The 26396-nt window shown below is 38.6% G+C and overlaps 2 protein-coding genes across 2 annotated transcripts in view; one reads left to right on the forward strand and one right to left on the reverse strand.

Annotated features, from left to right (window-relative positions):
• The first annotated feature begins 1293 nt into the window (after nucleotides 1-1293).
• kbtbd2 (kelch repeat and BTB (POZ) domain containing 2) lies at nucleotides 1294-15964 on the forward strand. Its single transcript, XM_038304888.1, has 4 exons — nucleotides 1294-1474; nucleotides 4470-5005; nucleotides 10754-10919; nucleotides 12043-15964. Exons 2-4 carry the CDS (start codon nucleotides 4833-4835, stop codon nucleotides 13597-13599), a joined length of 1896 nt encoding a protein of 631 aa, XP_038160816.1. The 5' UTR covers nucleotides 1294-1474; nucleotides 4470-4832; the 3' UTR covers nucleotides 13600-15964.
• Nucleotides 15965-20786: 4822 nt separating this feature from the next.
• Nucleotides 20787-26396, reverse strand: part of avl9 (AVL9 homolog (S. cerevisiase)) — a 40680-nt gene continuing 35070 nt past the window's right edge. Inside the window, exons 15-16 of the mRNA XM_038304889.1 lie at nucleotides 24482-24570; nucleotides 20787-24399 (exon numbers count right to left, since the gene is read on the reverse strand). Of these exons, the coding sequence (XP_038160817.1) occupies nucleotides 24272-24399; nucleotides 24482-24570 (217 nt within the window). The 3' untranslated portion in view covers nucleotides 20787-24271. The remainder of the gene's footprint in view (nucleotides 24400-24481; nucleotides 24571-26396) is intronic.

A 26396-nucleotide genomic window follows, 5' to 3' on the forward strand; every position in this document is an offset into this window, starting at 1 on the left:
TTGTGATTTTGAAAACACGGACATCTTTAAAAATGATTTTAGAATTAATTTAGTAAAGATGATTGCTTTGATTGTACTTTAATGGGCAATTTACAATATCATGGAGGAGTAGACCTACTGAGAATTAGGCTAATGTTTAATAAACCTTTTGAAACTACAGATCTGTGTCCTTTTAATGGCAAATATTTTTGATAGCTTTCTATATAATCATATTTTTAGTAAAAAGATTCATCCTTATTGGCTATTGGGTCAATTTACTTTTTTATTATTGTTCATATCCTCTTTTAAAGTGTTTGATGACTTTTTTAAGCATGTATTTAAGATCTAGTTAAATAAAATTTTAAAGCAAAGAGATGTTTTATTTTATTTTATTTTTTGTTAATATTTCAATTAATAAGTAATCATCCTTAAAATCCCATATGTATGATGGCAGTGAACTAACTGTGGCACTGACTGTTGTTTTAAAATAACAAAAAAATCAAGATGGTTGTTGTAGAATTAGATTAATTGCAAAAAAAGAGTTAAAAGTGCATAAATCAAATCTACAGAACAGGATTAGGGTTAAAGGTTAACTGATTTTTAAATACTATTTAAATTTAATATGGGAATATGGGACTTTTCCCCCCAGAATTCTGACTTTAATCTCAGAATTCTGACTTTTTTCCCCCTAGAATGCTGACTTTAATCTCAGAATTTTGGATCTTAAGTGCCCTTTAAGATCTTTAATCCTAAATGGCACCCTGAAGGAAGAGATGTGGGATCACTCATCTTCACTAACAAAGATGTGAGTTGGTTGGGAGGGCCAGTAACACATTGGTGGACAATGATGGAATTAGGCGCCTTTTTACGTGCCAGAGGGGTCCCCGGTGATGCTATGCCATTAATGTGAGAGCAGAAGGTGATTAAAGCAAGAGTTTAGTCTCTAGACATGGCTAAGTCTTGATGCTATCATTTTTGTTAGCTCTCAGTATTCAGTCAGAATCCTGACTTTTTTCCCCATATTAAACTGAAATAATATTTAAAAATCAGTTAACTTTTTTTCTTTTCTTTTTTTAGTGGCCCTAATCCTCATCCGTACAAATCTCAAATCAAAACGTATAACCAAAAATAAATTGCTGGAAGCGTATGTAAAGCCATATTTTTAGGGTTCTTCCACCGCTGCTGTGTCCTAGCCTATCCAGTAGATGGAGCCATATCCTCAGCTCACCGTGGGTGTCATCGTTTCGCCAGCAGAGGGCACTGTTTCTCCCTTTGGGCAGGACAGGTCACTCACTGGATCTGAGTGCAGTATCCTCGGTTGGCCTCTGCTCTTTGGAGGCGCCTTTGATGGGCTAAGAGGTTCGTCCGCTGCTCGGCGCCGACTCATAACAGTCTTTACGTCTGAGTTTTTCCCCTAAGAACCTATTTTATTCTTCGTATTGGTGGTAAAACAACACCGCGACGGTTTGGTCTGTGGAGCTAGCCGACGATTACAGTAAGGAATTTATGATGTTTGCCTTGTTTGAGTTTTTACGGAAGAAGCGATGTGTAGCTCTGTTCCTTATTAGCTTAGCTGATGTTGACTGCTCCTTCTTAGCCTTTTTTTGTTTGTACACCAAAATCTTTTTGTGATAACGTCACTGCTTTGAGTTGTTTTCGACATTTTACTATCAAATGGACGGTGTGCTCCCACGGATATCCGATAAACTGCCCCGAAACTGTTCAAATTTGAGGCGCTAAAGCTAATATGCTAATGCTAACATGCTGTGAATCAGGCTAGAACCGCTGGTTCATTTTTGATGGTTTAGCTTCTTTTTTCACTCAAAATATCACACCATCTCCTATTAAAGGTTTTATTGTTTATGTCTGCACTGTTTTATTTGTTATTTTGTCCCGATTCATGTCATTTAAACAGTTTGTTTTGGAGATTTGTTCAGTGATAGCGCGCTAACGCAGCTACTTAGCTTCGGGCTAACAAAACATCTTAACGGTACAGGTTTGTTAAAAAGTCAGCTTTTAGCTCAATATTAACCATATAATCGGCTTTTGGGCAGAGTTAGAAGATGAAAATGGTAACTCTAAACGTTTTATTGTGGTTTTACTGAGTATAAACGAGCCTGAAGTTGGTTCACGATTCGGAAATTAAAACAATTGTAAAAAAAAAAAAGAATAAATAAAAATTTAAAAATGAAGTATCTTAGCTTCCTCTTACAAAAATTAATTCCCTAACAGGTTACATCTGGATCGGGTTATTTTCCACAGACTTAATGTACTTTAATCGAAGTTTTTATAAACAGATTGATGTTTGAACCCTTGATTTTGTTTAGTAATCATTGCATAGCATAATATTGACCCTTTATTTAATCTAAAACTAGCATCAACATTAGTTACTGTCATGAACTGTTCACTTCTAAGTCAAAGTACTAACAAAACTGTTTTTAATCAGTGAAACCATTATATAGCCACATAAAATGGGTCTGAGGATGAAAACAATAATGGATGAATGGTTCACATTCATCCAGCATGAGGCTTATTCACATAAAGATTTGTTTGTAATGGAGGTAGAGAAGTAACAACTGATTTGATCCTACATCCTGCCTTTCATATTCAATTTAGGTTACATATTGTTCTCTTAAGAAAACTGTAAAATACAACAACAACAAAAAAAGGACAACAGCGTTTCTTTCACAACTGGAGAATCTGAACCAAAATTTATAGAAACCATTAAATCTACAAATTATAGCGTCCAAAATTTTAAAATGTGCTTTTTGGCAGTTTTATTCCCTTTCTGCTCCCATTTTCTCATTTTAAACACCATTAACATTAGTGTTGCGCCGATGTCATTTTTTTGGCCCCAATACCTGGCTGTGCAGTATTGGCCGATCAGTTTGAAATTGATGTGTGTGTATGTATTTGAAGAACTGCAGACTACTTGGATGTAAAATAATTGCCATCATGGTTTTGTCAAGCTGCTGCCTACCTTTGTAAAGCAGGAAAAAGACTAATACAGAGTGAATCCAGTAGAACTTTTTATTGCCTACCTGGAATGGGTGACAATAGTGAATAAACTTTTGGTTCTCAAAATGGTATCAGTGCCCTGTTTGTTGGTACTCGCCAATACCACCATTTTAGTGCTGGACTGGGACCCCACCCGATACCAGTATCTGCATCGGTGCGACTTTAATTAACACATAATCTGGTACCAATTATGTGTTTTAGGTTTCTTCTTAGAGGTATTTGGTTAAAGTTGATGCTAATAGAGACTCATCCGATTTATGTGTCAAAGTAAAAGAAAAGCTATCCTAAATAGTAGCTGTCGGTTTCTGTGTTTATGGACCGTAAATCATTGGGGGGGGGGGGGGTACTTTTGGTTACTTTTCATACCTGAACATGTAAATTTCAATCACCAGATTGAGATATCAGTAAAATCAATCTTTTGGTCTTTTAGTAATAGAAACAGCCCACATTGTGTTTTTAAAGCGTCTCTAACAGTTTAAAGAATTAAGTCTATATTTGGTCAGTTTTTTTTCTTTTTTAAATCTAAAATAAAAAATAATATAACCTAGATGTGATTTTTAATTTTTTATAATTTTTTGAAAGTGTTTAAAAAAAATCACTATTCCCAACTAATTAACATATAACAACAAGAATAGCTCTACGGATGAAAGCAGTTTAATGTGCGTTTAAAAGACTTCATCTTTTTATGTGAATCCTCTGTAAATCCAGCTTTATTTTACCGTTTTGAAGCCAGAGACGGTCTAATATTTGTTCTGCCTTTGAGGGATGCTGATGTGTAAAAATCAGGACAGGTTTGCTTTTCAGCGGAGACTTTATTCTATATTTTCCCCACCTTTCTGATGAGATTTTGTCTTAGATCAGATTTTTTTCTTTTATCAATGGCTAATAAGTCTTTTACTCATTATCACAACAATTACCTGGTCCAGGAAATAGCTTCTTTATTGTTTTGCAGTTTTGAATAACATTAAATAAGTAAGATTTTGGATCAAAGTCATCAACAGACGGATTCCAACATTGCGTGTTCTAACCTGGAAATCTAGAGGGTTTTTTTTTTGGAGAGCTTTGGAAAAAAAGAGTTTGCCCTTCAGTTATAAAGCTGAAATAATTATATAAGACCTTAATTATCTTCCATAAGACTGTTGCTCTGTTAGGTGTCGGACTCTTTGGAGGAGGAAGTGCAGAAGCTGAAGGATCCCATCGGTAGTTTTAGGAGCAGTTTAGTGAAGAAGCCAGCGGTGTATCTGTTTAGTTTTCTTTCTTTACCTTTTTCATCTTGTTTTTAAACCTTGTAGTTCTGATCCTCCTTTAAATTAGCTGATTATTGTTTAAACATGACCCTGATTAATGAAAGGATTGAAGCAGCGTTGTTTCCTGATTTTATTAAAGTGAAGGTGAATGGAACTGATGTTTTAGACGGCGCCGTTTGGACGCAGACGTCAAGATTTTAACCTGTCTGTCTGTGTGTTTCTCAGAGAAACTTGATGTGACCGCGCCGTGGCAGAACTCGCCCCGTCTACCTCCAATCCTCGGTGCCTCACCCCATGACTTCAGATGACAGATAAACCTTCGAGGGGAGACCCCATCCTCACCCTGGATCCCCCTCTTCCTGCGGACCCCTGGCGGCGCACAGAGCTTTCCTCGCCTTCCTAGAGTCTCTTCAGCGTTTTCAACTCCTCCACGTGGAGGTGGAGGAGGACCTCTCCTACATCTGCTGTTCCAAAGATCTCCCCCATCCCCTTTTTTATTTTATTTTATTTTTCTCCTGGTTGGTTGGAGTCCGGTTCTGCCGGCCGTGTGAGTTTTCAAAGCTGGGGCGCGATTCATGGGATGCAACCATGTCGGGTCTCAATGAGCGCAGGCCGGTCAACACGGACTACGCTGTCTCCCTGCTGGAGCAGCTCAAGTTCTTTTATGAACAGAAGTTACTGACGGATGTGGTGCTGCTGGTGGAGGACACGGAGTTCCCGTGTCACAAGATGGTCCTGGCTGCGTGTAGCTCCTATTTCAGGTGAGTGGGATGCTTTTTTTCTTTTAGACACCTCATCCTGTTTGCAGAACTAGAACTAAAGCTCTTTTCTGCACCAATTATTCTCTTCCTGGTAGATAAAAAAGTTGCACTGGAACCCGATGAAGTAATTGCTACCAGATTTTTTTTCCTCTCATCCCTGGGGAGGCCTCCTTCATGCACTCGGCGTTGCATAATGAAATGCGTGACAGAGCAGCAGCGTTTACTAAGGGAAAGGCCCGGCCGTACGTGATGGCTCAGATTCTGCTGCATCATCTCTTAGCTCTGCAGCTTCCTCCGCACTCGCTGTTTTGTCTGCCGTGAACACGCAAAGTATCCCCCCCACCCCCCTCGGGGTGTTGAGGTGTTGCAGCGTTTCCGCTTAACTCCTTCCTGCTTCTGCTTCCTCTACATCCTCAAGCCTCGCTGCTCTGGGCTGCAGAGGCGGCTCCTCTGTGGAGGGAAAGTCTGGTCACGTAGCTCTTGTTAGGAGATGGAGAGGGGGGAAAGAGAAAAAAGAAGGGGAGGGGAGTTATAGGGGTAATTCTGCAGGGTTGCGTAATACAGCCTGGCAGGTTTAGCCCCCGCTGTGGCCAACCGACCCAAAACTCTTCTGTTTTGTTTAAAAAGCGCACTTCTTGTTTTAATTTCATTTTAATTCGGCCTCATCTAGATGTAACCAAAAGAGATGAAATCATTGGTTCAGAACCAAGAAGCTGGTTCATGTTCTTCCTCCCGCTAAAGAAAGGGAAGGTCCTCACCCTCAAAGGGAAATCATTGTCAGGTTTGGAAGCTTCAACCGGTGAAATGCTTTTCCAGATGAGTCGATTCTCTTCATTAACTAAATAAATGATTCTCCAACATCTGCTTTGCATCATGCCAGAATAAATGAATGTTTCCAGCCACATCAAGGCCAGAAAATTGCAGTTATAGCCAAAGAGTTATCTGTTCTTCATCCTTTGAATGAACTGGAGCAAACGGCTGAAGTTCAGGAGTTCCGAGAGAATTTTTACACCGTTCTGGTTCGGGCTGGGGAAGTGTGGAAAAAAGGAGTTTTTTACAAAAATAATCGTTAAAAATGCAGATTTTATTCCGGCTCCCATGGTGAACTAAGTTTTCATCAGTGGCAGCTGGTGGAGTTTTCTCCACCAGCTTAGTATACGTTTTCTTAAACATATACTAAGATATCACACTAGTATATTTATATGAATGCCAACAACAAAAAAACATTATAAAAACACTTTTTAAACATAAATTCATGAACAGGTTTATTTCTGTACATAAAATTGTTCTTCTGAGGATTTGTGAAGGCAAATCTGTGTTTTGCATGGTCCAATATGGTGTCACAACCTAAAAAATAATGTACCAGAAGCTATTATTCAGCTTTATATTTTTTAATATATAAGAAAGCTTAGATTCTCCACAATTCAACCACCTAGTTCGTTTTATGGACATAGCGAGCACCAAAGCACAATTATAGCAGCATGTTGACATGTAGCATGACGAAGCAGCCACAACAAGCAAGCATGTCTTCATTACTGCTCTTAAAAGAAGACTTATTATTTTAGAGAATAAAAAAAACTTTGAGACATGTTTGACTAATGCAGCTTGGGTGTTTTACTCACCCAATTTCCATGTATATATTCAGAAACTAGAAGGTGTTAGCTTTCAAATAATATATTACACATGTAATTTGGGCTTACAGTTCCTCCGTTATTTGCTTTTCCATTTGAGTATGCAAAATAGGCCAGAATTTCCCAGAAATGAAATGGAGGTTAAATATTTATCTTGTACATTAATATCTTTCTAAATATTTTAAATTTTAATTTAAAATTATATGCTAAAAAAAATTATTATTATTTTTTTTTATCAGGGTCATTAAGTGGGTGGGATGGCGCCCTAGCGCCCTCTATTGGCCAGCCACCACAGTTTTTATTTTTTTGCTTTAAATTCTGGTTTGTTTAATAAAAGGTCCATCCAGAGTCTCACAGTCTGCCCTCTCCACCCACGCCTAAATTGTTGGAGGATTCCTTTGGCTAAACGGACAACTTGTGAAATCATCAAAAGAGAAATCGCACCCGCTGCTAAACGTGGAGACGCTGAGAAACGTCCACCTGGAGAGAGACGCTGTTACAGTGAAATGCTAGACAGCTGTCTAGTGAGGGATGTTTACGGGCCGTAACTCAGAGCGAGTCAGTGGATGACACAGGAAGTGTGGGTGGGCCTGCTGAGTCACAGATCCCTCTAAAGCTTACATCGTGCCTGGAAATCCAGGTGCTCAGTGTTTGTTTGAAAACGGAAGAATCACACCGACGGGGACTAATAGCCTGATTCATCTGCTTTTCATCTGAATCATTACATAACCTTTTTTAGATTATTAATATCCACGTCAGAGTTTGTTTATATTTTGGTTTCTCTTTGTGGGACGTGGAGAACCAAATGCTTCACATCCAGTCCTGAGATCCAGGTCAGCCCTGAGGTTCCCTCATCAGACCAACATCTGGAATAAAGAACTAAATCCAGAAGAAAAAATACAGTTTGGTGGAAATATTTTCTATGTGAGACTTAAACTCATCTCCACAATCTCTTATTCACACCTGCAGTGACAAACAGGTCGTGTTTTTCTCTGTAAGGAAACATTCTTGTTTTCTTGTCAAAAATCTATGAATTCTGTCCAGTGGGAATAGTTTCCTTTCCAGTAGTGTGGCCCTGATACCCAATACCTGGCTGTGCAGTATCGGCTAATACCGATACTGATACCATCAGTTTGAAATTGATGTGTGTGTATATATGAAGAACTGCATACTACTTGGATGTAAAATAATTGCCATCATGGCTTTGTCAAGCTGCTGCCTACCTTTGTGAAGCAGGAAAAAGACTAATACAAAGTGAATCCAGTAGAACCTTTTATTGCCTACCTGGAATGGGTGACAATAGTTGAATAAACTTTTGGCTCTCAAAATAGTATCGGTGCCCTGTTTGTTGGTACTCGCCAACTACCACCATTTTAGTGCTGGATCGGTATCGGTGCAACACTACTTTCCAGTTCTGATTATTTATGAGATTATATTTTTTTGACCATTATTCATTTGTTTATCTTGTTACAACCCCCTGTTGGTCTAGGATGCGCAAAATCGAGCGGACTGAAAACTAGGGTCGGAGATTTTTTTTTTATGGAAGGACACAGCTTCACTGTAGGAGATAATTTTGTCTTTTTTTTGTTTTGTTCAATTTTGTATTTGTTGTGTTAAAAAGAATCCCGTAACAGATGGAGCGGCCTGCAGACACACTTCCCGTGTGTCTACAGGGGTAGTGTTTTTCGGTCGGTCTGCGCCTGAACAGTGGCACTGGGGGGGAAAGCTGCTGGTGGAAACAGTTTATGTGTTGGATTTTGTTATGGGCTGCATCTTCACCCCTAGGTCCAAATAAGAAACCAAAAAAAAAAAAAATCACCTTTTAAATTATCCTTGAAGAACTGAGTCTGGTTGATGGTGGATTGATTCGTCCAATCGCCTGGCCTTAATTTGCAGTTCATTTCAATACTTACTCTAATACTTTTTTATTTAGAAATTCATTTACCAAAAATACCTCACTGTATTATTAGATTACTAAAATAATCAACTTGTGGAGCCCTAAACTAAAGCATTGGTAAACAAGGGTCAGTTGTTTCCATGGAGACATTGCTGACCAATTAGAATGCGCTGATTTCCTAGAGTAGATTTCAAAGGTGCTGCTCACCTCTCAGGTATGAATTGATCTCCAGATATGGGAAGGAAAATCCCTTTTCATGAGGAAATAGTATAAACAATTTGATTGACACCACAAATTGTTTGAGTTATGGCTATGATCATTACGACTAAATATCATTTTGCAACGTGATTAATTGCCTTTTTTTAAATATAAAAAATGAATAATTGGGTAGCAAAGGGTGGTTGACAAGGTTTTTTTTCCCTTATGAACTAAACAAGTCACAGTCCTGGAAGGAGCATATTAGGAAGGATGTCTTTCATTTTGGATGCAGAATGTATTTGTCTTTTGGACAGTTTTGGTATTACCCTAGTGGCCGTTAGCTGTAAAGGTCCATAGATAAGCCGCATTGTTATATAAGCCGCAGGGTCTAAAAATGGGGAAAAAGTCACGGCTAGTCCGAAAATTACGGTACACTACCCGTTAGAAACCATGCCGAGATCGGTCCGAGCACGGTAACCGAGATAACTGTTGAGTTTAAATGGTTCACGCAAAACTGAACCAGACATAACCGACCCGCGCTACCATGGTACTAGTTCATTAGTTGGTCTTGGCGCGGTTCAGTTCTGGCTCAGTTCTCAGATAACAAAGAGCGCATGAGCAGACTACTTCATCTCCTTACAGTCAGCCTCCGTAATCATGAAATTTCAGACATTACTAAAAATACTAGCTTCCCTACCGTTTCACATGATTTTCAGTGATGATTCTACTTAGCAGTGTGATGAACCTCAACGTCTGTCGTTGTTTCCTGCGTCTGTAAGCCCTGATTAGACTATAGTTTGTCGTATCCACTTCCCAAAAGCCGAGTCTGTTAAGAAAATTCGCCAAATGCTGCCAACTTTGCCTGACTCTCTGCAAGCTATGAAATATCACATTTATGACCAAACTTCCTGAATGTTACGGGTGCCGCCATGTTGATTTGCTTGATTCCTTCTAGAGAGCAGTAGTACCTTAGATCGTCACTAGGAGGCGAGGAACCACGCTAGCCAAGTTCGGACTGCATCAGTCCAAACTCGGTGCACATCACTTTTCAGAGGGTAGGGTAAATGGGGTAATCGTGTGGCGCCCGGAGAGCAGTGTGGGGTTAAGGGTCCCCCCAGAACGGAGGCTGGGGGGATTCAACCGAGTACTTGCAACCTTCTCAGAGCACAAGCGCACAGCACCAACACTTCCCAGAGATTTAAGAGTCTGCATTAAAAGTCTGCTAAGTAATTATTGCTGTGATTATTTCAACAATCAATTACTCCAAATGTACCTGTTTAGAACAATCAATCAGAAACTCCCTTAAAATGAAAAATATTCAGCCTTTATCTGTTTTCAGGCCTCAGCATTGATGTTAATGTTAAACTTTGTCAGAGTTGAGAGTGAACCCCCCCTTTTGTTGAACCGTTGCTTAATAATCTTTTTGATGATGGATTATTTCTGTCTCACTGTGAACTTTTTGGAAGTAGGTGAAGTTTCTCAATCAAATGCAAAAAAAGTCCAGTAAATGTCCAAACTTTAGAAAGTATCCAAGTAGTTCAGAGAGCTGCTGTTCCTGTTGAGGCCCAGTAGTTGCTTGGTTATGTAACTCACAGCAGGGATGTTGGTGTAAAGTAACAGGAGCGCCGCGGTGGTGTTCAGGCTCCTGCAGGGTCCACTTCCAGGTACGGCGGCTCCAGTTTGGCCAGATTCCAGCGCTAGTTAAGAGGCTCTGTGGTTTTTTTACAAGAACATCTTGAATGTAAAACGGCAAACACGGCAGGCTTGTTGTTGCTTCATCCATTTAACGCAGACAAATAGAAATTAACTAAGAGAGGGCTGCAGGCATCTATTGAATACTTTTAGTACCAAAGCATTTATTTTTCAGCAGGGGACAAGCATTCTTTGCTGAAGACAAACAGATCCCCAAACACCAGCATGTTTTCTACAGTCAGATGTTTAAATATTAGGATCCAAACCTGTCCCGTTCGCTCTGCTTTTCACCGCTGACTGCTGTTTCTGTCCTCATCGTGTCCTCTCCAGGGCGATGTTCATGAGCGGCCTCAGCGAGAGCAAGCAGACACACGTCCACCTGAGGAACGTGGACCCCGCCACTCTGAAGATCATCATCGCCTACGCCTACACAGGCCACCTGGCCATCAGCGACAGCACGGTGGAGCCGCTCTACGAGACCGCCTGCTTCTTACAGGTCAGCGCAACGGTTGCCTGTAGGAGGAAACGCCAGATCCACTCAGTTTTATCACAATTTTTATTTTGCTTTGCTGAAATATTCAGAGATACGCTAACCGCCTTGGTTCACTGAGGATGGACCAGCACTCCATGGAAAGGAAAACTGATTCATTTTTAAACCTAGCCTTGCTTTAAACTTCTGCAGAAATTTCTCTCTGACCCATCTGGTCTGTTCTTGGTTTCTTACATTGATTATTGGTCATTATGGTTGTCAAAAGTATCGATACTCTGAAAAGCATCAATACTCAAATGCTGCATCTGTGATCCTGTTGAAAAAGCATTTCCATGTTGACTTGGAAAAAAGAGAGTTTTTCAGATTAAAGAAAATATAATTATACTGTTAATAAGGTTTGTTGTTGTTTTTATCCTATCCTCATGGTATTTGTAAATTGCATCAATTATTGAATATTTTACTGAAGATCAATATTGAGTTTGAAAGATTAGTATCATGACAACCCTACTAATTAACAGTGAGTTCTGGTACAGATAAACAGAATGATGCACTGAAGGTCCAGACCTGTCTGTGGAATAGCTTCAATATTCATTTCACTCCATTTCAAAAAAACAATCCTTAGTTAGGACTTAGTTTCCAAGTTTGAATATGTTTCGCTTCCCATCCAGGGCTACTGTATAAAACCTCGAAATCAACGCTATTTCTGATATTTTGAATTGAAAAGATTCCTGGATGAGAAGCAGAACGTCTTCAAACTTGGAAATAAAGTCCAGAGGATTATTTTATTTTACTTTTTTTGGAATGACTATGCCCTGGGTGACTGAGAACCTTCATCAGCAATAGCTTCAATATTTAAAATGTTTTTTTTTTTTTTTTTTTCGGTTCATTAAACCGAAGGTGTTCAGAAAAATGCCCCCCAGGAGATTTACTGCTGTAAGGAGGTGGGATAAAAACAAACGCTTCTTGGTTTTCATTTATAAAAACTGCTAAAAGTCATACATAGTTTTCTTTTTGTCTTGTCTTTCACTAAGTTTAGTTAAAGTTTTTTTTTTTTTAAATAAAGATCTGTGCTTAACGTTTTGCAGAATTAGTGGACTGTTTGACAGATTATTGTCTTTTTTTGGTTTAGGTTGAAGACGTCTTGCTGCAGTGCAGAGACTACCTGGTGAAGAAGATCAGCGCTGAAAACTGCGTCCGCATGATGAGCATCGGCGACCTCTTCAGCTGCAGCGAGTTAAAGCAGAGCGCCAAGCGTATGGTGGAGCACAAGTTCCCCAGGGTTTACCGACAGGAGGCCTTCCTGCAGCTCTCCCACGAGCTCCTCATAGACATCCTGAGCAGCGACAACCTCAACGTGGAGAAGGAGGAGACGGTGCGTGAGGCGGCCATGCTGTGGCTGGAATACAACATGGAGGCGCGCTCCCAGCACCTGTCCTCTGTGCTGAGTCAGATCCGCATCGACGCGTTGTCGGAGGTGACGCAGCGCGCCTGGTTCCAGGGTCTTCCGCCCAACGACAAGTCCGTAGTGGTGCAGGGCCTCTACAAGTCCATGCCCAAGTTCTTCAAGCCTCGTTTAGGCATGACCAAAGAGGAGATGCTGATCTTCATGGAGGCCATGTCGGAGAACCAAGGCGATGTCTACGTCATGCAGATGTCTGTGCCGACCATAGTGTGTTACAGCCCACAGGCCGAGAAGGTGTACAAGCTGTGCAACCCCCCCGGAGACCTGCAGAAGGTGGGGACCCTCGTTACCCCGGACAACGACGTCTACATTGCCGGCGGCCAGATCCCGCTCAAAAACTCGATCGCCAACCACGGCAGGAGCGGGAAGCTACAGGCCGTGTTCCGCTCGGTCGATAGCTTCTTCTGGTTCGACGCGCAGCAGAACGCCTGGGTGCCCAAAACGCCCATGCTGTGCGCCCGCATCAAGCCGTCGCTGGTCTACTGCGACGGCTACATCTATGCAATCGGCGGCGACAACGTGGGAGGAGAGCTGAGCAGGCGCACGGTGGAGCGCTATGACTGCGAAAAGGACGAGTGGACCATGATGAGCCCGTTGCCCTTCGCCTGGAACTGGAGCACCTCGGTGGTGGCTCACGACTGCATCTACGTGATGACCCACGACCTGATGTACTGCTACTTCCCCCGGGCCGACACCTGGGTGGAGATGGCCATGCGCAAGACGAGCCGCTGCTTCGCCTCGGCCGCCGCCTTTGGAGACCTCATCTTCTACATCGGCGGCCTCCACGTGGTCAGCAACTCCGGCATCCGCATGCCGACCAGCACCATCGACGGCTCCTCCCTCACCGTGGAGATCTACGACGTCAACAAAAACGAGTGGCGCTTGGCGGCGAACATCCCGGCCAAGCGCTACTCGGATCCATGCGTGCGGGCCGTGGTGCTGCTCAACTCGCTCTGCATCTTCATGAGAGAGACCGGCATGAACGAGCGCGCCAAGTACGCCATCTACCAGTACGACATGGAGCTGGACCGCTGGTTCCTGCGCCAGCCCGTGTCCGAGCGGGTCCTCTGGGACCTGGGGAAGGACTTCCGCTGCGCCGTCGGCAAACTGTACCCCTCCTGTTTGGAGGAATCTCCATGGAAACCCCCAACATACCTCTTCTCCCCCGACGGAGGCGAGGCGTTCGACATTGACGGGGAGCTGATGACCCTCCCCCACGTATAGCTCCTATCTCCCCCCCTCCACAACGTTGCTGGAGCGTGAACATGATGGGAGGGGGGGGTGGCTACTGTAGCGTCTAAAGGGTCTGACGCGAGTTCTGGAGAGGGATCGCCGGACTCGAGGCTCGTACCGTCGAAACAAGCTTTGAGCGAATCGATGCCCCTCGGGGGAGGAAAAAAAAAAACCCGCGACCCGTTTTCCTTTTGGTTCTGTTTTATTATGTCAGTGGTGACATCTGTTAGATTTTTCTGTTGGTCATACTGTTTCTACAATGTGATAATCTCAAACTAATTTGGTGGCGAGGAGGAGGATGATGCACTTAACAGGTAAACCTTTAGGTTAACGACGATGGAAACTGAACCAAAATCTCTCCTCTGGAAGGAAATACTCCACAGAAAATCAAAGATTACAAATCTGGATAGAAAATGAAATGCTTTTAAGAGCTTCTTTTTTGAAAGACTTGAGTTTTGATAAATATTTATACAGCTTTAATAAAGTAAAGGGATAAAAGAGAAGCAGTTGGGCTAAAGTTTTGTTTTTGTTGGGTTTTTTTGGCTCTGGGTCGGTTCACTCCATTTATTCCAATCTGCATTTTGGCGTCTCATTTAAAAGATTCATGGTTCATTTTTTAATGAATTATGTTAAATATGAAATACATAAAGGAGGAAAACTGCTTTAGGTTCTCTTATAAAGTATATGTCTATCATCCATCTGAAAATAAGGGAGTTTATGCATCAATCTTCTCTCCGTAGCTTTGATTCATCAGCTGACTGAAACAATTCAGTCCCTGCCAACTCCCATTTTATACCATCAATATCAACCTCATTTTCTTTCTGTAGGTTAATCTGAACCACAGAAAGATTAAAACTATTCATCCCCAGAGGGAAGAAAAGTCAAGATGTCCAACAGGATCTAAAAATTTTCTCGTGGGTTGATTATAGTCCAGTTATCGGTAGCATCACAGCTGTTATGTCTCAACATCCATCGGCACTAAACAAAAAACTAAAATGTGTGAACCGGCGTGATCCCCATCACTCATGAAAAGGATGACGGATCATGACCCACATGGCCGTACCTGGAGCATGAGCAGATTATTGCAAAACACGTCCGCTGCCATTTCATCCACCTGTTTTCCACACTTTTAATCATTTCATACCCAACTTGTTCTATGGTTTTAGTCAGTTTTTTATAGATCAGTGGTCTTAAAGTGTTAAAGTTCCATTGATGGGTGGATTGAATGTTTTATTTGGGGTCGAATCTCATGAAACACCTCCTGACCGATCATGTTGACTCCAATCAAACTCCTGTTGATTGGTGTTTCATTTTAGAAATATTTCAAATAGTTGGTCGACCTAAAACGTCCTTCTAAATGGATCGAAATGATTAAAACTAGTAAAGTAAAGAATGATTTTAATATTATCTCTTTAGTAAATTCTTCATTGGTCTGAGCCTCCCAAAACATGGCCGATGACCTTTGATTTTCAGCGGAGTATTCCTGTAAAAACGGGATCATGCATTTCTTCAAAAGGCCTCGCCGATGCCACCGGGTGGGTGGGGGGGGCTGGTTCTGAAGGTCCGAAACAGGTGGAGGAAGTTTGATAAAGAGGGTGGCTGCAGGTCCAGCCACCCCGAGGCCAAGCCCCACCTCTGTCACTCCAGGCTCCGCCCCCTTCTGTGCATCATGCCCGGTCTTCCACACAACCAGCAGTCCACACCTCAGTCTGTCTGTCTGTCGTCACGTGACACTTTGTTTCTCTCTCTGCAACAAACACAACCCCACTCGCAGTACGAACAGGTTCTGGGCTCATGCATTTTTTTTTATTATTATTTCTAAGCTGCTGAATTATATAAATATATAAAACTATATTTTTCATATGTTTTAAACACCTGTTTTAGTGTGGAAGGGATGGGGGGGGGGTAAACCAGGTCTATTTTGTATTTGTCTTTTTTTTTATTTAATATCCAACATTACTGTAGTGTGATTGTGTGTAGATCTTCATCTTATCAATTACTTTTTTTTTTTGGATGAGTACTGAGAAATCTTGCTGCTGATTGGCTGAGAGGAGAGGGCTGGCTCATGGTTTTTTGGCGCTAGATGTCGGGGTGGGTCTTCCCCTTTATCTTTAAAAACATGAGCACAGGTGCCTCATGACGAACCTTACTAGCATGTTTGGCTGCATCATTTTCCTTTGGCACTGTATTTTGGATGAACGTTAATTTATTAAAAAAATATACCAAAAACGTTCTGCAAATAGCCTCCTGTGTCAGTTTGTTTGGAAGAAACTTACTGAGGGTTTACGGAGGGAATTTTGTTCCAATATTTGTGCAGGCAACGAATAAGTTTTGTAAATGGAAAAATGAAAAAAAATGCAATCAATAAAAACTTTTAAAAACTAAATAAAAGTTTTTTTTAATTGTCTTCTCAGATTTTATTATTTCTTTGAAAATATTTTTTTAGATTATATTCTCTTCAACATTACAGACGTTCTCTTGATGTGCTCTGAGACCAATATAGATGTTGCTAAGGTCCGTTCAGACCAACAAAAATGAGTAAATATTAAATTATATTAAAATCGCAGTTGAAAAAAATGCAGTTTGTAAAATTCAATCTGATAAATTCAGAAAACAGTAAAAAAAACATTTATCTTTTGTGAGATTTGAGCTCTTGATTTTTTTTTTTTTTATTATTTCCATTTAAAAGCGTTTTGTTGTCTTTTGATTTCCATTTACAAAACTTACTTTACTCCATAATGGTTTGGCACCTGGGTGATAATCATTAGTTTGACCTCAGCTGGATTAGTCTGGATTCAGCGGCCTGTAATCAGCAATCACTTATTCAGAAACTGAAAAATCAAATGTAGTTTCTGATCAGTGAACACACCACAAAGTCAAGACCCATTACTCTTCATTCAGACAAAGAAAGGAAGAGCAGGATTCTATGCAGACAACAGGAAGGCTGATTAGCTACTTTAAATGCCGAGATATCAAACTTACGGTAAGTTTATTTTAGGCTTCTTCTAAATAAGTTTAGAATTACTTCTTGAGGGAAAAATGAAACCATCAGCGATCTTCGATTAACTGATCAGTCTAAGTAATCATAAGGAGGCTGACCTGGTCTGGAAGTGACCGGGTCAGCAGAAAACAGAAAGTAACTTGTTAATGGAATCAGCAAAACATTTGGTTTTAGTGGTGCCATAAATCGCTCCAGGTTAGCTGATATAGCTTATTTTAACTTTTCACAAAAACACATGGAAAGAAATTACACAGGTGGATCCAGAAATTTAGTTTTACTGATTTTTTTTTTTGGCTACAAACAAGATGTATTGAAACGTATGTTTCCAGGAGCACCAACAGGGTTCGATATGGTCATTCCAGTTCTTAATGTGACTCAGAGGTGCATCATAGCGTTCCAGAAAGTAAAAACCTGCCTTTTTTTCCTTCATCCTGTTCCTTTAACAAGGTGATTAGTTTGCATATTGGAGTCAGAAATACAAATGGGTTGGAACTAATCTCTGTACAGTCCTTTTACTTCCAGACATAAATTATCCACCTCTGGCACCCCAGCCTCACTCTTTAATGAGCACATTTTACTCAAATAAGAGCTTAATTTGAGGTATAATAAACTACTTTTCAGGTCAACATACAGCACTTGTTGTGAATTGATGCTCTTTGCTGGCTGCTCTTTTAAAAAACGGGCATAAATATTAGTTTTAGAGGTTTGGATCATTCACTTTTGAGTCATGTGACCCCCAATACTGCTTTATAGCAGCCATGGCTTCCCTAAAGGAATAGTACACCCAAAACATGATTAGCCTTCATTTTCTACTCACCCCCATGCTGAACAACACCCTGGAGTACTTTTTTGATATCTCAAATGCATCTGGAGATCTGGGAGGCTTCTTGCTGTCTGCTGACATTCAAATAATGGAGGTCTATGGTGCCCGAGGCAGAAAGGTCCATAAAAGTCCACAAAAGACGTGTCAATATTCCTCCATACTGCTCGTCCAATGTATTCCAAGTGTCCTGAGTGGGTAGCATCCAGAATTTACTCGAAACAAAGTCATTTAGAATGTTTTTAGAGCCTAAACAGTAGTGTATAGGATTTCCTAAAAGCGCGCGCCTGCGCATTCACGACGCTCCGGAAACCGCGGCAAACCAAACCAGATGAAAGTGCGCATTCAGCGTCTGCTCTGCCGATAATGCAAGCGTAGAAGAAGAAATGTGCTGTTTACCTGTGCAAAGAAAGAAACAACGAAAGAAAAATGTCTGAGGACTTCAGTGTTGAGGAAGAGCATGAGTTCTTTGCCGAGCTGAATGCGCTGGTTTGGTCTGCCGCGGTTTCCGTAGCGTCGTGAACGCGCTTTTAGGAAATCCTATACACTACTGTTTATGCTCTAAAAACATTCTAAATGACTTCGTTTCGAGTAAATTCTGGATGCTACCCACTCAGGACACTTGGAATACATTGGATGAGCAGTATGGAGGAATATTGACACGTTTTTTGTGGACTTTTATGGACCTTTCTGCCTCGGGCGCCATAGACCTCCATTATTTGAATGTCAGCAGACAGCAAGAAGCCTCCCAGATCTCCAGATGCATTTGAGATATCAAAAAAGTACTCCAGAGTGTTGTTCAGCATGGGGGTGAGTAGAAAATGAAGGCTAATCATGTTTTGGGTGTACTATTCCTTTAAGCACCAGAGCTAATTAACCAAAAGTGTACAAGGGAGACATGACACCTGATCAGACATATGTAGGTTTTAATCTATAGCGGAGGCCTTCAACAGGGGTCCACGGAGGTTTTGGTTGATTAGACTTTTTTTTTTAATATATATTCCCCAGTGCAATATTTTCCACTAATGAAATGTCTTTAGACACACATTAGCATGAATTCAACACACAGTAGTAAACAGATAAATGGAGGCAGAAGATGTCTTTCAGTCATCAATGCACACATTCAGCGACACACAGGAGCTCTTTCAAGCTGGGTACCGTTTCATTCACAACACCTGTCCCAGGAATCAGAAATACTTTGATAATCCCAGTGCCAAATTACTTTTGTTACATGAATATTGAACACCCCTGATCTAAAGGACTGAATATGATCTTTACAAGTACCTCCATGATTTCCCCATCTGCTGGTCCAAACTGATCTTATTTCTGATTCCAATACAGGGAGGAAGACTAGAGTATCACCACACTGCAGGGGGCAAATTTCAAGGAGCTAAATTTGGATGTTACAGGTCAAGCGCCCTCTGATGGCGAAAAGATGTTCAAAGTTTACAATCAGCCAGACAGTTAAAGGTAGAGTGGAGGGTGTTCTTTTTCCGGGTGGATCATCACAATAATTGGTCCTCCTAATTGTCAGTCATTCTGGTGATATGTTTACGTATTTTCACTTACCAATGATAAGTCTGTGTGGAGAAGTTGTAAATCTTTTGTAAAGTAACTTGTATGAGCTATGAGAAAAGCAACTTTTAAACAGAGCATGCACGAGGAGAAATGGGCTTGTGCACGCTCTCGCACTCGTGTAATAAGCGTTCCCTCTCAGGGGCGGGCACAAGGTTGTGCATGTGCATTTTGGAGAGGGCGGGTCTTTAATAAAAATTCTTGAAGATCCTCAACTATACCTTTAAGTGCAAATTCTGGTTTGCAAAACATAGAATAATAGAAAATAAGAATAATTAATTAGATAATTACAAATTTGTGCAGATGAAAGAATTTTAAAAATAAATATTTGTTTAACTTATAAAAGCAGTAAGTAAAGCACATGTGTGAGGAAAGGATGAAGAACCCCAAGCACCAATATCTACTGTTTAATGTATTTTTACCTGCTGTCTGAACAGCTCAAGGTACTCATGCTTTGTGGGGGTAATGAGAGTATTTACTCAACTAAAAGTAGATATACTCACAAGAACATTACTAAACTAAAAGTAGCCTATTTTTTTGTAGAATTTTACCAAGTAAATATAACAGATTACCACCAACCTCTACCAATATCTTGAATAGATTTTACTTGACCTCCTAGCGCATTTTTTCCTTCCACTCAACTTTTCATAGGTTTGTCTAAAGGCCTTTTGCTAACTAGCATCTTTATATGTTATATGTTTTTCTCCTGGAATCAGTGACTGTCTGCATCCATCCAGACAACAGTCTTCTTCTTGCTTGTGTAACGGAGACCACAAACATCAGAGATCCCCCACCGTGGTCTGAGGTTGAGTGGCTTTGTTTGTGGCAACTTTGCAGGAGTTTTAGAATTGGTTGCCAACCACGGGAGTAACATAAGTTTGCGATATTTAACTTTTTTTTTTTTTATACAATATTTTAATTTTCTGTGGTGAAAAAGTTTGGGCCATCTGTAAACTAAAATAATTAAAACCCCAACCCAAAATAAGGCTTGAAAATGTTTCACTTTTGCTATCATAAATATTATATATAAACTAGTTCTGAAAATAGATTTATCAATTTTCATACAGTATATTAAAAGGTATAGTGGAGGATATTAAATTTTTTTTTTAATTCCCGCCCTCTCCACTTAAAAAAAAAGCACATGCACAATCCTGTTCCTGCTAACGAGAGGGAACGCCTATTAATGGCATGCGAGAGCGTGCACAAGCCCATTTCTCCTCATGCACACTCGGTTTAAAAGTTGCTGTTTGCATCGCTCATACAAGCTCTGTTCCAAAAAAGGATTTGCAATTTTTCCACTATGTTAGACTCACCATTGATAAGTGAAAATGGGGAAGAGCACGTAGGACGGCCTTAAATAAACAGATCACCAGAATGATTGACAATTAGCAGGACCACTTATTTAGATGATCCACCTGGAAAAAGAACCTTTAAAAAAGAAAAGTTACCTGTAGTAAAATAAAAAACAAACATCAAAATATTTAAGGTATTTAAATTTGCTTATAATTAAATTCTTCAGTAGCCAGTTAGCAAATCTTTTTCAACTATGCTTATTTTAAATTTGAATTATTTATTCACTCTCATAATTATACCTACAGACTCCAATTCATTTATAAATCCCCAATAATATTTAATTACAGGGATAGCTTTAGTTTTGCTTTAGGTTACCCTCAATCTGCTTCTGTAGCGTCACACAAATACGCTCTCTATAAACACGCGTCTGCTCATCAAATTGTTCCCCTGACCCATTTTAAGACCAAAGTGACAGGAAGTGACTTCTGCTTCCGAAAAATAAAAGTGCAACCTTTATTTATTTTTATACAGCAACATGTTTTATATCTTCCTTCTCTGATACATCAAAAGCATCTCTCCAGAAAATATTTTATGTAATTGAGCTCACAATACATTCAATCGGTTTAATTACAAAATGAAAATGTATCAGAAGATTAAAAAAAAAAAAACCTTATTCAGCACAAGTAATTCAAAAGACTCCAAAACATGAAAACAACACAGTGAACATTTAACATCTATCTGGAAACAAACTGGGCGAGCATGCTCACAGGACTGTTTTTAATTGTACGTTTGCAGCATGGAGGGAACAGATCCTGTAAGCGCTTCAGAAAGGAACAGCTGCGCAAGGTAAAGATCCACAAAAAGAGTATAATGGCTGCCTTGTGCAAATATATAAACACAGTGGTCCATTTTCTTTCCAGTGTTATGATACAACATAGATATTTTTCTTCTTTATATAACACGCTACACAACAAATAAATATGTCAGCTGTCGTCAGGCTATTTTAGGTCTCCATGAATCTCCAAATATATATTTATCTAAAAGTAGAAAAGGGTTTGGGAAAGGTTACTGACAGCCTGCAAACACAACCTTCAGAGGTTCCTTTGTGAATAAAGGATGCTTCTGACTCAAAGGACGGACATTTTTCTTCTCAAAGATTTCTGTAGCAGCACTATGGTTGTTTCAGCATTGTTGGATGTTTTAGCAGCAAAAAAAAGTCTATTAATTCATTAAGATAGCAACATGTATACAACAAAACATTTTAATCTTAAAAAAAAAAATCCTCAAAAAGCTTGGAAGAAAAAGTTTTTGTAAATTTCTAGACATATTTTGCTTTTTAAAAAAAATATTTTTCTGTTTCTACTATAAGAGATAGTGAATACTTTTAATTTAGTATTTTTTACTGAGTGGAAAGAAGTATTTTTCTATCCTTCACTATGATATGTTTTTGTAAACAGCTAAATGTTATCGTTAAAAAAAAATACATTTAGATATAAGGTTCAAGAAAATTTTAAAAAGGTAATCTGAGTTGAAAGAATCGATACAGAAATATTAAAATCCACATATTGCTTAATGTGATGGTAAAATACTTGTTAGCTAATTAATTATATATAAGAAAAGCTAAATAATACCCAGTTGGTTACAACAGGCTGCTTTAATAGCAGTGCTGATAACAATGTAGTGTGTATCAAGATTTCTTCATAAGAACAACCAGTGGTCAGAATAAACTATATATAATGTGATAAAATCAACAATAAAATGCTATGGTTGTTCCTGACTCAGTACCTCTGATTACATCTATACTTTTCTTTCATTTGTAAATAAAAAGCAGGAAAATCTTACATTACACTACACAAACTGCTGTTAATTATGCTATTCTACAATTTTTTATTGAAATAAAAAGAAAATGTGGTTAATATTTATATTTCAATCTATGGGTGATCTCTGAATGTTTTCTCACAAAAATATATTTCACTAGTGAAATATTTTTTGACATTCTGTGAATCTGTTGTGTCATTTTTTGCAAAGTAGCAACTAAATAAACTTAAATAGTACAACTTATAAGCTCTTGAATTATTTAAACTTAAAATGTACTTTTCACATGATAACTATTATTATTATTACCGTGAATGAAATGAAAGGAAGTGAAAACTCTGGAATAAAAATAATAAGGTGGCTAAGGCATTTAGTGTTTCAGCTAGCAAACTAAATGCTAACTAAATTAGCTTAGGTTGCTAAAATGTAAAACCATTTTTTTTTCAATATAATTAATTATTAGGTACACAAAAATAGGTATCTTGTAGAAGAATATGACGAAGTGATTTTAGTTTTAAAAAATAGGAAATAACTTTCACCTGAGGAAACAGGTTTTTATTATTTTTTATTTTGTTTTGCAACTTACAGACTGCTTGGTGTGTATTTTTTGTTTTTCAATAAGTGAGTTCAGCCTGTCGTCCCTAAATGTTCTCACAGTAATTATTATTTTTATCTGAAAAAGTATGTCCAAACAATAACTATAATATCCAGTACTTCAGGAAACGTGTTATCCTAATTAAAACCGTTAGCATTGGTGTCAGTTTTTGCTAGCCATCAAAAAAAAGGGGGAAGCTAATATTTGGATAATTAAAGCAAACAGTTCAGATTTTTAGAGCCTAACACGTATTAACTATGTTTTAATTAACTTTAAATTGAGTTACAAAGCAGCAGGGTAATATAAAAGACAGATAGATAAAATTGGAAATTATTTACCTAAAATTATTGATTTTGGCTTAATTATTTGATTAAAAGAATGACCAAGTAAAAAAAAAAATAGACAGTGAAAACACCTGGAGAGTCTGTATATTAGAAAATCTAATTTATGTGGAGATTTAACATTTTAGTTTCATTTCCCCAAGCTAAAGAAAACAAAACAAAAAAAACATGTTAAATTTAGGAAGAAAAATGGTTAGCATTTGAAAGTTAGCCAAAAGTAATTTTGAGCAAATAAACCTTTTTTCTTATATCTACTAACTGATTCATATTTAGAACTTACTACATAAAAAAATAGAGAACTAATGCTAATGATAGCTAACCCTAACTCTTTTTTTTATTCAACACTGAATGTATTAAATGTTTGCTGAAAGAGTAAAATATGGTTATATAAAGGAAATCTGCTAATTTATGTTTTTTTTTTTATTTCTAATCTTTGCCCCATTTCTTATAATTAGTCTAAGAGGAGAAAAATTGTATTGATATCCGAGTTTGCCTAAATTCAAATTGTTTAAATAAAATCTTAATATTTTTATTGATAAACTTGTTTAAACTCCTTTATTCTCCGAGTGTCAGTAACTTTTTAGTTTCGCAGAAATCTTATCTGTTTTGCCCCTTTTTTTATCTGGTTACATAATGAATCTATTATAAACATTAAACATTACACTAAAATTTTATAAAAATTCACTTCACTAAAACAACCACAGTGTTACAACAGAAACAATGACAGACATCCTGAGCCAAAAAAACAACTATTCTCTCTAAAAATGTAGACTTCTTTAAGAATCCTGCTTCCAAGGCATTTTAAATTATTTTTGCAGCATATTATTGAAAAGCTGTAAAGTATGAATGCCAAAGTGAAATCGGCAAGCCCTAACCCAGCCTTTACATCCCCTATTCAGCATCACCAACTGCAGCATTGAGCAGCTGTCCATTTTAAAAGAAACCCTCTAATGTCTTAGTTTGGTTTTTGCATCCAAAGCAGTGATTATGGGATGTAGAGTAAACTTGCTGCCTTCTTTGCTGTAGTTTCATCCAATTAAAACAATGCTGCTGAACAAAGCCCAGGATCTGCTGGCTGAGGTGGGACACCGCCGGGGTTTTATGGTTGAGTGATTGTTTGTCTGCTTGATTCCTTCATCTGTCATTCCACTGATGCTAAGGCTTCACAGTCAGAGGGTTAAGGGGTAAGGAAGAGTCACTGGGGCATTTGTGGACACCGACTGTCATGGCTTCACCTCAGAGGCAGGTTCAGGATCGGAGGTTGTGGTTACCGGTGCAGGTTGAGCCAGCGTGGAGAACCAGGAGGACATGGCAGACTTGGCGCTCGTTAAGGCTCCACCAACCGACTGACCTGATGGGCAGGAACGTTTTCTCTCAGACACAGGCACAGCCCTCTGATTCTACACACCTTAAAATGCACTAGTGTTTCTTACCCACTGCCTTCCCAGTCTGGACCATACTGCGACTGGTTGTGATCATGGCGTTTCCGATCTTCTTTCCCCGCTCGCTGTTCTGCACTGAACTGCAGAGAGAAGAGCAGACGCAGAACTTAGAACATAAATGCTGTTATCTGCCGTATAATAACATGTCTGAACAACAAAATAAACTGGAAAGAAATGGAGCTATTAAATGCAGCATGCAGCATAATGGACAGAGCATTTATAAACAAAAAATAAATCTGTATCAGGGTTTTCGCTGGTCATTAAAAATCATTAAAAGTCATGAAATTATTATTTTTTAAATTAAGGCCTTAATTGGCATTACAGTTCATTAAAATTTTATAAAAAAAAAAAAAAAAAAAAAAAAAAAACGTTTGTAAAACAATTTCTTCAGATAAATCAGATAACTGGTTCCAAGTGTTTGCACGGAACTGCTTCCAGTTGATCATAAAGCCGTATGTTCGGAAAGGCGGAGAAAAAGCTAGAGAATGGGAAAATGCAACTTTCAACAAAAGTGGTGGAAAAACGAGGAATTCGGAACATGGCTGCGGCCTGTCGACGGTAAAGTTGACGAGGGATTTTGCTGTGTTTTTTATATATATATATATATATATATATACATATATATATACATATATATATATATATATATATATATACATATATATATACATATATATATATACATATATATATATACACATATATACACACATATATACACATATATATATATATATATATATATATATACACATATATACACACATAAATACCCACATATATATATATATATATATATATATATATATATATATATATATATATATATATATGAGAGTCATGGGTACTTGTTCATGGCATTAAAATTATTTCTAAGAATTAAAAGAGCATTAAAAGGTATTAAATCAGAGTTACTCATTTCTGTATAAACAATGTGAATAAATGATGGTTGATTTTAGTATTTAAATAAAGTGAATTCTTGTGGCTGTTGCATCTTTTTTCAATCAGACTTTTAAACTTTTCACTAATGAAATGGGATCCAGCATCTTCTTTAGCGCTAACTGCGTTTCCATTAACCATCAAATTGTGATTTGAATAAATATACTTGCTTAATGGACACACTGCATAACTAAAAAAAAAAGAAAAACGTTTTCACACTTCAGTGAGGTATTTTTCTAGTGGTATTCGAAATTCTTATATTTCCCAAAACTGTAACCGACACAGTTTTTTACATTATGAGTCACATGATCTGCACCTAAACCTTACTGCTTTCTAAAAAGATGAAGAAGAAGAAGACCAGACGTAGTTGGAGGATGATGAAGCAAAATGAGAAGAATGAGTATTTATTATATTTAATTCACATGATGGATATAAATCATATAAGTGTTAAGATCTGCCACTGCCATGTTGTTTTCAAGAGTTGTCATAAAGAAACATTCATGTGCAATTTTAGTTTTAGTTTACTTCTTATTTAAAAGAAACCCCACTATTTTGAAAAAGTGCATTTTTCATTAGTGAAAGTTTTGCACACATTTGTAATGGAAACACAACTAATGATCTTTAGAGGCTTAATATTACTGTAAAAGGGGTCAATGACTGTCTGCTGGACTACTCTACAGTTAGCAGGCATCATATTTAAACAGTGTTTTATTGTATTTTATTATTTTTATTTATTGGTATTTCATTGTCGTCTTCCTCCCTATTGGTACACTTTACAGCAGCCTTAGAAAAGCCAGCAGTGACCTTTTCTGCCTAACCTGTCCAGCACAATCAGTTTCTATCAGTTTTAACTTTTGGAATCAAACTAATGAAACGGCTAAACTTTTCGATGCTGTTCGAGTTCACCGAGTCGCTCGTGTAGCAGCAGAAAATGAGCAGCCGTCTGGAAAATCGGGGGATCAGAGCT

The sequence above is a fragment of the Cyprinodon tularosa genome, unplaced genomic scaffold, assembly GCF_016077235.1.
Source record: "Cyprinodon tularosa strain WSP-4 unplaced genomic scaffold, ASM1607723v1 ctg546, whole genome shotgun sequence".
Taxonomy (NCBI): domain Eukaryota; kingdom Metazoa; phylum Chordata; class Actinopteri; order Cyprinodontiformes; family Cyprinodontidae; genus Cyprinodon; species Cyprinodon tularosa.

Excerpts from the sequence above, each read along its gene's own strand:
- kbtbd2 (XM_038304888.1), top strand. The coding sequence starts at position 4,833 with ATGTCGGGTCTCAATGAGCGCAGGCCGGTCAACACGGACTACGCTGTC. Across the intron at positions 5,006-10,753 it reads GCGTGTAGCTCCTATTTCAG|GGCGATGTTCATGAGCGGCC; the intron begins GTGAGTGGGATG and ends TGTCCTCTCCAG. Across the intron at positions 10,920-12,042 it reads AGACCGCCTGCTTCTTACAG|GTTGAAGACGTCTTGCTGCA; the intron begins GTCAGCGCAACG and ends TTTTTGGTTTAG.